This window comes from Carica papaya, chromosome 6, assembly GCF_054855325.1.
Source record: "Carica papaya isolate Zhongbai chromosome 6, ASM5485532v1, whole genome shotgun sequence".
Classification (NCBI taxonomy): domain Eukaryota; kingdom Viridiplantae; phylum Streptophyta; class Magnoliopsida; order Brassicales; family Caricaceae; genus Carica; species Carica papaya.
This window is the reverse complement of record NC_142314.1, coordinates 33422647-33435213: the sequence shown is the minus strand read 5'-3', so window position 1 is coordinate 33435213 and position 12567 is coordinate 33422647. Positions and strand designations below refer to the sequence as shown.

Below are 12567 nucleotides of genomic sequence, written 5' to 3'. Positions count from 1 at the left end.
TATGAGGACAACCCGTTAATTGAAAATGATAAAGAAAAGGGTTCACATGTAGCAGGACATCCCTATGAACCCTCATGGATTTCAGCAGGCTAATGAAAAGAGACAATTGTTGTTTGATTTATGGAATATGAATTTTTAATGTATGCATGTTACCGATGGTATATGAAATCATGATAAGTGTTATGTTATTATCTCTATAGGTTGTTTTTATAAATTTTGCTGCGTTAAGTGAACGGTAAATTGTTTTATTATTAAAAAATGTATTTGTTTAACTAAGTGCTCTATTATTTATTTTAATTTTCTACCAACCTTTATTTCTGTGTCGGTGAGTAGCATAATATTTTTATTGGGGTAGCATAGTTTATTTTTTATTTAACCATTTCAGATTAAAAAGAACATGATCCAAAGTCCGATCTGCAAGAGGGCTGCGAGTAGGATGTCAATTTTATTTTATTTTTTGTTTACTTCCTTAATTTTTTTGTATTTTCTTCAAACAGGTATCATTATTTAGTACTTTAAGTCGTTGTGTAAGTAATATAAACTTTAATTAATCATTTCACTTCTACATTTAAGTTATTATTTATTTCTTTTAAATTTTCGGAGTCATATATAAATCATGCACATGTTAACCTAGCCTATGAATAGAAAAAGAAATTTGTGTGCATGTAAAAACCAGATGCTAGAGATTCCCAATTATGTTGTGGATTTCTTCTTTGAGATTGATTGCTAGATGGATAATCAAAGAATTAATTTATAATAAGAATATAAAATATTGATTGTAATATGAGAAATAATTCCATAGTTAAAATTAAAAATTAAAGTAAAACATATAACAACAATTATTTTGGAATTTAAGATCTAATTTTTTTAATTTTAAATTACTTTTTAAAAATACTTTTACAATCAAAGGAGGAAAATATAAAGTATTTTTAGTATCAGACAAAGCTAAAATCTGCTTTCAATAAATGTAAAACCATTTTAATGCTTAATTTTTACTAAAAATTTATATTTAAAATTTCAAAATTACTTGTATTCAAAAAAATACAATTACACACAACCCATATATATATATATATATATATACACACACACAAACCCTTGTTCTATGTTTCATGAGACTAACCGCCCACCTCCTCTATCTTGCTGCATGCGAGCAGCTTCTTCCTTCACGATTTAGCCGTCGACGCGTTATTTAGCAGCCTCGAACCAGAGTAAACAGTCGCGTCATTAACAAAAGAACGACCGACTTTGTTGGGGTTGAGACTCGATACTTGACTCTGCTGCCATTACATTCGAGGTTGCTGAATTTGTGTGTGAGAGAGAAGTGGTGAAGCAAAGATGAAGCTAGAAAGAAAGAGAGAGTAGTGAAGATGGAAGGAGATGCAGAAGAGACTCAAAATAAAAAGAAAAGAAAATGGGTTCTTTTTCTCTTATAAGAATGGCAATGGAGGAGAGAGAACCAAAATTAAAAAAACAAATAACTTTTTTTTTTATAAACTGCAGCACTTAATTTATCCCAAATATATATATATATATATATATATACACTAATTACTTGTAGTATAATTTTCTAATCCTACGGAAATGGAATTTTAATCCAACCTCAAATAACTTTTAATTAAAAGTATTTTTACTAATTTTAATCCAACCTCAAATAATATTTTTTTTTTTCTAATTTTTCTTTAAAAAGAAACATTCTTCAAACGTGAATGCAAGTCGTAAATGAAGCCAGGTTCGGTGGCCGGCAACACGCGAGGATTACGTGTCGGTGGTACGCTGCGAATCACGCTGGCAAATCAGCATTCGAAGAGCACGCTCTGCTCCGGAGAGGGCCGTCCACGCGCTGCTTACTTAAAACTCAAGCTGGGTTTCAGCTTTATAGTGGTTGGAATCTCCGCGTACCTTCGAAAAAACAGGGTCTCCGCGGGGCACTTCAGTGGGAATTTAATTAAATATTAATCGAATATTTATATACAGTATTATTTGTCTGAAAAAAGTAAAAGAATTTATCTCCGATGAACTTTTTTACGAATAAAAACATAAAATTATTTATCCTGATATTAAATAATTTATTTAAATATATAAAGGAAATTCCACGCAATGAAATCTATGAAATACCAACCCACTTAGGTACAGGTGGGATTTTCAACGGTTGGTAGCACTACCAACCGCACCGGTTACTATCTCTTGACCAGTCCACTTCTTCCGCCACGTTGCACTCCTCCGGATTTCCTACGACACATTCACCAACCAGGTACACGTTTGGCATTGCAGACGCTAGTGTTTTAAACTGGTTATAAAAGAAACTGATGTTCTTTGTGAATGTTGGTCAATTTGTCATAGTATCTGATCGGCCATTCAAATCAATTGCTTAATTTATCGGAACATCAGATTTTTTGTTACCTACTAGAATTTTTCTGAAATCAAAAGACCATCACCAGAATAAAAACCAAAAGAGAGGGCATTTGAGAGAGAGAGAGAGAGAGAAAGAGCATTGCAGACATGAATGGCACTAGAATACCCTAAAATCTCAACCTTCAAACTTATCACAGTTCTACACCGAGGCCTACGCCATTAATTTATCCAATGTAAAGCGGCCTATACAGATTGGAGGCTGCAATCTTTATTCGCTCCCTCTCTTCTGTTGCCTTTCACCCTCAGTAGCCGTATCCTGCAAATTCCCAGGATGCACAGCCGAAAACATTCAGTAACTAGATTATGATAAACAGATTATCAACGATCATCTTTCCAAACAGGGATCCAGATTACCTGAAGCGTCCATTGGGTTTCCAGCAGGCGCTGCCTCTGGCTCCTTGATCTCAGAAACAACACAGTCTGACATCAAGAATGTTTTGGCCACTGAAGAGGCATGCTCTAGGCAACATCTGACCACCTGAATTAGATGATTCAACCAAAAAAAAAAAAAAACCAAGTCAGCATCAAATAGAAAACTTCACCATCACAGGTAACATGTTCACTGTTGACCATAAATTCCCTGACGCTATTATTAACTTGTGGTATGAAAGAATCCTCCATCAACAAAGACCTAAAATACGACAACAGACCTTGGTTGGATCAATTATTCCAGCAGCCATTAGGTCTTCGTAATTCCCAGTTGCAGCATTGAAACCGTATCTAGGATTATCACTACAGAGCACCTGCAACAAAACATAAAATTTTAACACCGATAGGCTTAAGGTTTGCATCAACATAATCTGGTCATAATATCACATTTCTTCCCACCTTCTCACTGACCACACTTCCGTTAACACCAGCATTCTTGGCAATTAGTTTCAAAGGATAACTTAGAGCTCTTTTAACAATATCTGCCCCCACCTACAATCAATCAAGGAAACATAAGCAAAGTAGTATCTATGGCATTCTTGATTTCTGCAAAACCTCAAAATCTAGACAGCATTTTCAGATAATCAAACATTCAGAACTACCTTTTCTTCATCATTCTCAAGGCTTTCCTTAATGGCATCCACTTTGGATGCAAGTCTCAGCAGTGTGCATCCACCACCAACAACAATACCTTCCTCAACAGCTGCCTGGAAAACATCAAGATTTCACTCACTTGATTCTACTCCATTTGTGCAAGCATTCCTCTAGGTCGATTTCATTTCAAGAGTAAGGATACTGTTTACTTACCTTCGTTGCATTAAGTGCGTCTTCGACTCTCAATTTCTTCTCCTTAAGTTCTGTCTCAGTTTGTGCTCCAACCTGCGAAAGTTCAGGTCAACAGGAAACAGATCATCAGTGTGATTATCTTTAAAGATCATTCAAACAAATTCTCCATGGTAAGGAGCCTACCTGTATCACCGCAACACCACCTGATAGTTTTGCAATTCTTTCATTAAGCTTTTCCTTCTCATAGTCTTGCTCTGCAGCCTGCACGAATGTAATCATATAATAGGAATCAGCATCACCTTCAAGTGCACTAAATAGCAGCACCAGAAGACGAAAAAAAAAAAAACAAATGTACTTGTTTGAAAGAGATGCCAAGATCCTTACCTCAATAAGATTTCTAATCTGTGCAACACGCTTGCTTACTGCTTCCTGTGTGCTTCCATCACCCACAATGGTTGTATAATCTTTGGTAAGAACAACTTTGGAAGCATGACCCAAGACCTCCTTGCCAGCTTTGTCCAGTGAAAGGCCAACTTCATCTCTAATGACAGTTCCTGAGAACCAAACAAGAGATATCTCAATCATGACTAGCATAAACCAAGAAAAAATTTAGGTAACCAAAAGAAATAAGCACCGTGGAGCACTGTCAGATTTTTGCTAACCTCCAGTTAGAATTGCAATGTCATCAAGGTATTGGCTCTTGCGCTCTCCAAAGCCAGGAGCTTTGAGAGCAGCAATCTTCAAAGAACCTCTAAGCTTGTTCACAACAAGAGTTGCTAAAGCTTCTTGTTCAATATCTTCAGCAATTATCAGAATTGGGTATGCACTTCTAATAGCATCTTCCAGAACATTAATAAGATCCCTTGCATTTGTAATTTTCTTATCAACAAGAAGCAACTGCAACCAAATAGAAAATGCACATTTGTGTGAGAATTAAGGATTAGTCAAATACAAAAAAGCCGCGATATTTTCATTTTTGGCTGTATTGGTTTGGCCTGCCAGGATGATCAGAAGAAAAACAGAACATAGAACTTCAATAACCTCTGAGACTGTACCACTGCAACACATATTCTTGAACTTTGAGACCGTCTTTTCAACTTCCAAATTATTATCATAACTTAAGCATGGTATAGAACTTTATTATACAACAAAAAGAAATAGGCACCCATCCTGACCAAAATGCCAGGGACCCTAGTGGTAGAGGCAAAGGGATCAATCCCCCCCCATGCAGATTCTGTAGTACAAAAGAAAATAAAGAGTTCCCCAAACACAATCATAAAGAAAAAGAAATTTCATTAACAAACCCAGATTAAATTACTAGGCACGGAAAAAAAAAATTATATCTGAAGACATACCTTGCAGTTTTCATATTCAACTGCCATTTTCTCGCTATCAGTCACAAAGTACGGTGAAATATAACCCCGATCAAATTGCATTCCTTCAACAACATAGAGGTTGTTCTCAGCACTTTTACCCTCCTCAAGAGTAACCACGCCCTTCCGACCCACTTTGCTCATTGCTTCAGCTATCATATTCCCAATTTCATCATTGTTTCCTGCACTGACTGCTGCAACATCTGCAAGTTCACTGTCTTCAACCTACAATTCCATGCTACTCTTAGCAAAATTTCGGGCATGACCTTGGTAGTACAAATTATGCAAATTAAAGCAAAGAAAATTATTAATTCCTAGAGCATATAAACCTTAATGAATTATATTTAACATTACCTCCTTTGACATTGACTTTAGCTCAGAGACTAGGGCCTTGGTGGTCTTCTCAATTCCTCTTGTAATCAAAACAGGGTTTGCTCCAGCAGCTACCACCTGAATAATTTCATTTAACTTAGTATTAATACACTTATTTTAGCGTAAAAAAAAAAAAAACAAATGCCCAGGTCACATTTCTAACCTTGACACCTTCAGCAATAAGGCCTTGTGCGAGAACAACAGATGTTGTGGTACCATCACCAGCCAAGTCATTAGTCTTTGCAGCGGCTTGTCTCACTAACTTTGCACCAATGTTCTCAACAGGATCCTCCAACTCAACCTGGAAAAGTAGTTGCAGTATTGCATCAGGATCCTCAAACATGATTTGTTAAGACTATGAGATAAACAGTATAGAAACTACTACATGAGAAATGAGCCTCTAATTGTTTTTTTTTCATGATTCTTGACTCAGCCCCCATTTAAAAACCAATTACCAGTCAGGAGTACATGCATACCTCCTTGGCAACGGTCACACCGTCATTAACAATTTTTGGGGAACCATACTTGCTTTCTAGAACAACATTCCTGCCTTTTGGCCCAAGAGTAACCCCAACTAGATCTGCAAGCTTGTTAACACCAGTCTACAAAGAAGGGACAAGGAAAATGATAAAGTAGATGAGACAAACAAAAAGACCAAGTCAATACAACGCAAGCGGTCAACAAAGCAGCATCATCAAATGGATACTCACCTGAAGCTTCTTGATTGCTGTTCCATCTTTGTTGAAATGCAACTCCTTGGCTGCATAAATTTTGGGAAGTCGAGTTCTCTGTATTACTACATTCCGTCTACCCCCAAAGGGGCTTGAAGAAATGGAAGCCAAAGATGAAAACTTGCTAGAAGAAGAAGCAAGTTTCTTATCCATCACACGGCCGTTGGGGGCAGCCAAGGAGCCAACTGAAGACATGGTAGAGAAAGATGATGCCATTTACTCCCTGAAGGCTGACAACATTTCACCATCATTTTTCGGTTAATTGTCAAGATATAGAAGAAAAACAACAGAAATAACAACATGATAGACATATTCTTTCAATTCCTTGCTCATTAATGACCATGTATCTAGGAAGATTCCTGCTTTATTAAATAGAGAACCACCATCAATCTTAACCCAAAATATGTCATCAGCGTGATTTGTTAACGAGCATATAGCATCATCTCATCTCCGCTACCAACAAAACCTTATGTATAACGACAAAGTTTTTATACACAAAAACATGTATTCATAAATCCGTTGCAAAACTGCTAATTCGAACTCGTAAATTCCGCAATCCTTAAAGAGAAAAATAACTCAGGTCAATTGAAATAAAGTGACTCGAGGATTATCAGTTAGAATTAGGAAATGCTGAGAAAATAACCCAGTATAAGAGTATTGCAAATCGAAACAGTTAGAAATTCGATTGATACGGTGAGGATACACAGATTCAACGATACCTAAAGTCATTAACGTATATAGATAAAACACAACTTACGAAACTACGCCCAAGCAGCTCATGAAAGCACATGAACAGATATCAAAATAGAAACAAATAAAAATCAAGCTGAAAAGAATAAATCTATATCAAAAATCGAAAAGAGGATAAAAGAATACTGTGGAATTTTACCAGCTGAAATGAAGTTTCAGAAGGACTGACGAAACGAGGGAAAACAGTGTCTGCTGGTCGGAGAAGTCGACGCCTACTCGCCTAACAGACGAAAGTTGAGCTCCGATCCAGAGAGCACGCGGCGGAGAAGTATAGAGCGACTAGGGTTTAGCGGAGAGGTTTTTGGATAAGAGAGGTAAGAAACGAGTTAGGTTTATCTTTCACCCTTTCCCTGCTTGCTGTTGCTGAAGGGAGTGTGTGTTTTAAAGAGCAAACGGTATTTCAGGTCTTGAAGGTTCTGATTGATTCTGGGCCGTTGGATTTTGTAGGGACCGTTCTATTTGTCTTACCTCAGAACACTCTAGAACATTTTCTTTTTCTATTTATTTATTTATTTTATGGCGTATATATTGCTTCCCGGTTGAATTTCCCCTCCTCTTTGCTTCAATTTAGGAAATAAATTATTTTTTATATTAACAATAACTTAATTAAGTTTTATTTTATAAAATTTTTCACTCAATTTAAATAAATAAAATATTATATTAGCATTAAATTAATACAAATTTAATAATATTTAGCAAATAATTTCTTCTAATCGAATATTATTTATCATTTTTATATTCGATCTATCCGAAATTTTTAAATTTTTAAAAAAATGTAAATGCTAAAAATAATAAAAATTTAGTGTATGTTCTAAAAATCATGATTTAATATAGAAATAATGTAAAATATAGTCAATTATATGCATCTAAAATTTACCAAATAAATGGACCAATTATTATTTTATTACATGATAATTGGTTAGGTTGGAATTAGTTGCTAAATGTTATTTTTTTTAATAATTTATGCCTTAAAGCTATAAAAATTAGCTGTATAAATGTAAAATATAATTAAATTCATTTGATTTTCTAAAATTACATTTAAAATTTTAATAATTTAAGTAGGATTTTGTATTTTAATAACAAGACAGTAAATCTTCACATCATTTTATAAATTTTACTTTGAATTTCCTTTGGAAAAACTTTGAACATGTGTATTTATATATATGGCTATGACTGTTTCAGATCATGGAATGAAGATACATGTACATATATATATATATATATATATATATGTATGTATCTACTTTGAGTGATCTACTTCCATTACAGAACCAGAAAAAGAGAGGAAAATTCTTCCTCTACTAAATCTCATTTCTAAACCACTGCTAATGGCATTGATCTATCAAAGCTACCTCGCAATGATCTTCCCCTCACCGTCTTCTTCTTCATCTTCCCTTTACCCTCAACCTCTCTCCCTCCTTTCCCACTCCCAAACATCCCTCCCATGCCCGCCGCACCTTCTTTCAAACCCCCGCCATGAACTAACACTCTGCTAATCCCAACATACTGCAGTGACTCCGCAATCTGCGCCGCAGTTGCACCTTTACTGGTTCTCACTTCAACATCAGCTCCCTTCTTCACCAACAACTCCACAACATCTCCATGTCCAGCTTCCACCGCACAGTGTAAAGCCGTATACCCGTCTTCATCCCTCATCTCCATCTCTACCCCTTTATCAATCAAGAATCTCACTGTATCAATTCTCCCCTTGAATGCTGCTCTGTGTAAAGCTGTCCAACCATGCTGGTCACGTCCATTAATGGCGGCACCATTGTTAATCAGCCTCTGGATTGCTCTAACCTCGCCTTTCCTAGCCGCTACACAGAGTCTATCCCCGAGTTTCAACGCGTCGAATAGCTTACTATGGCCGTACTCCGCGGCCATATCATAGGCTGTTTTGCCATACTTGTTGCGGATATCTTTATTAGCAGCTCCTTTCTGAAGCAAGAGCTTGACGATATTGTCGTCACCGAGTCCCGCCGCCGCGTGCAGGGCCGTGTCGCCGTCGCCAGAGTTTTGTAAATCAGGTTTGGCTCCGTTTGCTAATAGCAGACGAACGCAGTCTCTTCTTCTTTCTGCAACGGCAAGATGTAGAGCTGTATTGCCGTCTTTTGTTAAGGAATCAACGTTGGCTCCTTTAAGTAAAAGAAGCCTCAAACAGTCTAAATGACCTCCTGCTGCTGCAAGATGGATTGGGCCAAAAAGGGAAGATTCTGATCGTTCTGTGTTTGCTTTACGAGCCAGTAAGAGCTCGACGATCAAGGTTTCGCCGGACCCAGATGCAGATTCAAGAGGGGTGCAACCTGATCGGTTCTGTAACTCAAAATCCGGCTGGAACTCTAAGAGTAATTGGAAAATATCAGGTCTGCTTTGAGCTATAGCAAGGTGGAGTAAACTATTGCCTTGTGAATCAACTGAGTCAGCTGGGTTCCATGACATGTCACTACGTTCTAGTACTTCTCTGATTTTCTCCATTGAACCGTCCATTACTAACTGAACCAAAATAGGGGAGCCAACAAACATGACCTTGATTCCACTGTCAGTGAAAACTTGTTTCTTCCTGGTTGTGAACCAGTCGTTCGGAACTGATGATGGGTCCTTGACGGCTGCACCGGGGACAACCACGCTGTCCAAGATGAAAGAATCATGGGTTTCAGGGAAGTACTCGGGGAGAGTTTCTTGGGGAAGGTGGTATATTATTTCCACGGTTAGTGTAGCTAGAGGCGCTATGATCCCGGTCTGGGGTTTCACCGTGTAGAGCATCTTGTTAACTGGCTGGAGCCTGAAAGCAACTGGCATGGTGTACATAACGTTGCGGAGAGAGAGACTTCCGCTGCATTTTTTACCTGGTTCTATTCTGATCACCACAAGATTTGATGGCTCCAAGCTTATAAGCCTATCCATGGCTAATGAAAACAATCCCCGCAAGTTTACTTAATATCTTCAAATGGGAGAAAATGATTGATGGGTTTTTCTGGGTTTGGAAGGAAGATGAAAACCCATGAAGGAAAATATGAGAAATGAAGTGGGTTGGTGGATTTTAAGGAAGAAATTATGGAAATGGCCGGCTGTAACTGGAGAGTGACAAGTGGTGTTGTGAAAAACAAAGAAGACTTGTTCTATTCGGCGTCTGAAATGTGTGAAACCCTAGAAGACAGAGAAAGGCAGAAAGTTATTATCGGAGGTGTTTCTGCAAGTCATTTTCATTGTCGATTTCTTACTTTTTTTTTATATTCTATACACAACGAGGCATCTTCTGTCGTTTAAAAATGGGAAGTTTTCTTTTTTAGTATATATATATATATATATATATACAGAGTACTACTACAAAGAAGGAATCATTTTGTTTGCAGAGTATAATTATAGGTCCAATGGGTTAGGCAATCAATAAAATATATGTATATTAGCTATGTTGATGGTATATGTTTTCAGAAGATACCTGCAGTGTGATCATAGGAGGTGCCTGTATGGGATATGTTCTTAATTTTTATACTATAAATATATACAATATGTAGATAATTGATCATAATACAATGCCAATAGCATTTTAAATAAAAAAAAAATCAAAAATTTCTTGTAAAAGAAGAAAAACTTAATAACTATTCAATTAAATTGTTTTTAATTTCTTGGCAGAGATAGTTAGATATGATTAATAAGGTGTATTACTTACTAAGGGTAAAGTTAAAGAAGTACATAGTAGATTAAGGTAAAAAAAAAAAATATATATATATATATATAATATTTAAAGCAGGTATTAATAGATTTAAAATGAATATAAAATATTAAAAACCAAATTCTAATAAATTTCGAATTTTAAATATTAATTTAATAATTTATTTTAAAAAAGTAATATAAACAAAAAACAGATACATAAATGTTAAGTGTATTGAATTTGTAAAGAAATTGATATTCAAGGAATAAATATATATATATATATATATATATTAAACTAATGAGTGAGATATTGGGAAGATTACAGCAGCAACAAATCTTTATCAATTCATTGGTAGTAACAATGAAATAATAATGACAACAGCAAAGCAATCTAAATTCAGATTTTGGTTTTAACTTATTCTCTGTGTTTAAGTTTATTTTAATTTGTTCTTAAATTTATTTTTTCCTTTTTTAAATAAATGAACAAAACATATTTCTCGTGGAGAAAAACGAAATATAATATTTCATTGAAGTTAAATTCTCTTATTTGAATAGTCACGACGGGTTAAAAATTTGACCAATTTTTCTTCGAATTCTCAATTAAAAAAAATTAAATCTACAAATAAATTATATCTTATATTATTAAACCAAACTTAACTTCATAAACATAAAAATAATAATAATAAGGTGACCAACAAGTTAATACTTTGATTAAAAAAAAAAACTAAGTTATATATACAATTTTGGGTACAAACAAAGATCATAAATAAAATATTCTACCAATTTCGATGATACCCATTTTTGGGCATAATTACAAGAGCATTTGCAGGCTAATTATGAATGGATCTTTCAATACTTACAAGAATATATGTGTGGGATCGTTTCTTCTTCCAATTTCATTATGATGAGGAAAGGAAGACAAACTACACCATGTATGTTTACTCTGTCAAAGATGCCATTGGTTTGAGAATAGCTTTACTGTTTCAATTCATCATTTTAAAAATTTAGACCCACTAAAAAAAATGATTCATTATATTATTTATATACTAATATTTGTAGTCATATATATATATATATATATGATTAGTTAAATTGTGTACGAAATTGGGTATGTTAATTATTAATTTATACACAAGTCATTAATAATGGTTGGGATGATAGAGATGTTCTTTTGGGTTATTATTGTTAATTGTTTATTGAAACAAGTAGATATGTGCTGGATTGAAAATCATTTACTTGGCCAACTATAATGACATTGCTAAGCATCACAAGATAATATTTCTAAGTATACAATATATCTAATCTTTCTTACCATTCCAACTTGGTTAATATTTTACCCTCATGATTTTAGTCTTTCACAAGAATGTCCTTCGAGGTAATCTCGAAATCTCTAATGCATTCTCGTGTTCTCTCAATCTCTCTTTAATGTTTTCTCTATAGTCTTATTGATTTGGATATTTACCCCTCTAGGATAAAATTCAATTTCATCTCTTTGTTTTCATCTTGTTAACTTATTGATGATATGACTTATGTAAGCCATTTGTTACTTAGTTCGTCCTTCGTCCAAATTTAGCATCATGTTACTAGAAAAACAAACCTCATCAATATGTTCTAATTCAAATGGTATTGCTAATGTTTTACGTCGTTTAACTTTCTATTTAAAATTAAGTATATCAATATACTCAACCACGATATAAACAAAAATCTAGAATTAAGTATCATTGTAAATGTATAAATTTTTAACAACCAAGAATGAGATTAACCTTGTTATTTAATTATAAAGGAAATAGAAAGCCAAACTTGCAAGTTTCACAATTAATGAAACATCATTTATTCTTAAATCAATTTCCCACCAAATGAAAGAAACAGATAGTTTAAAGGAGCAACTAATAGCAAGTAATCATTTGTTATCGACTGACAATTGCTCATAATGATGAAGAAATTATTTAAAAATTGTACAGATTAAAGAGTTCAAGCATCACAAAAGCAACAATTGATAAGTGCAAATATTAATTAAACAAAAAACAATGTAAGGTTGAATAGAACACCTATCATGT

The 12567-nt window shown here is 34.7% G+C and overlaps 2 protein-coding genes across 3 annotated transcripts; both read right to left on the bottom strand.

Moving 5' to 3' along the window:
* Positions 1 to 2494: 2494 nt before the first annotated feature.
* LOC110807788 (ruBisCO large subunit-binding protein subunit beta, chloroplastic) lies at positions 2495 to 7223 on the bottom strand. Of its 2 annotated transcripts, none has more exons than XM_088222052.1 (15): positions 6996 to 7223; positions 6086 to 6336; positions 5852 to 5977; positions 5539 to 5676; positions 5358 to 5453; positions 4986 to 5228; positions 4293 to 4527; positions 4015 to 4184; positions 3814 to 3891; positions 3652 to 3723; positions 3447 to 3551; positions 3244 to 3336; positions 3066 to 3158; positions 2770 to 2893; positions 2495 to 2671 (listed from the first exon to the last, which is right to left on the bottom strand). In XM_088222052.1, the coding sequence occupies exons 2-15, from the start codon at positions 6320 to 6322 to the stop codon at positions 2658 to 2660; spliced, it is 1824 nt and encodes a 607-aa protein (XP_088078178.1). In that variant the 5' UTR covers positions 6323 to 6336; positions 6996 to 7223; the 3' UTR covers positions 2495 to 2657. The 2 variants fall into 2 exon arrangements, with proteins under 2 accessions (XP_088078178.1, XP_088078179.1); XM_088222053.1 differs by having other exon boundaries at positions 6086 to 6329.
* Positions 7224 to 7947: 724 nt separating this feature from the next.
* Positions 7948 to 10291, bottom strand: LOC110807820 (protein VAPYRIN-like). The gene has a single exon (XM_022033082.2). The coding sequence runs from the start codon at positions 9758 to 9760 to the stop codon at positions 8171 to 8173; it is 1590 nt and encodes a 529-aa protein (XP_021888774.1). The 5' UTR covers positions 9761 to 10291; the 3' UTR covers positions 7948 to 8170.
* Positions 10292 to 12567: the final 2276 nt, after the last annotated feature.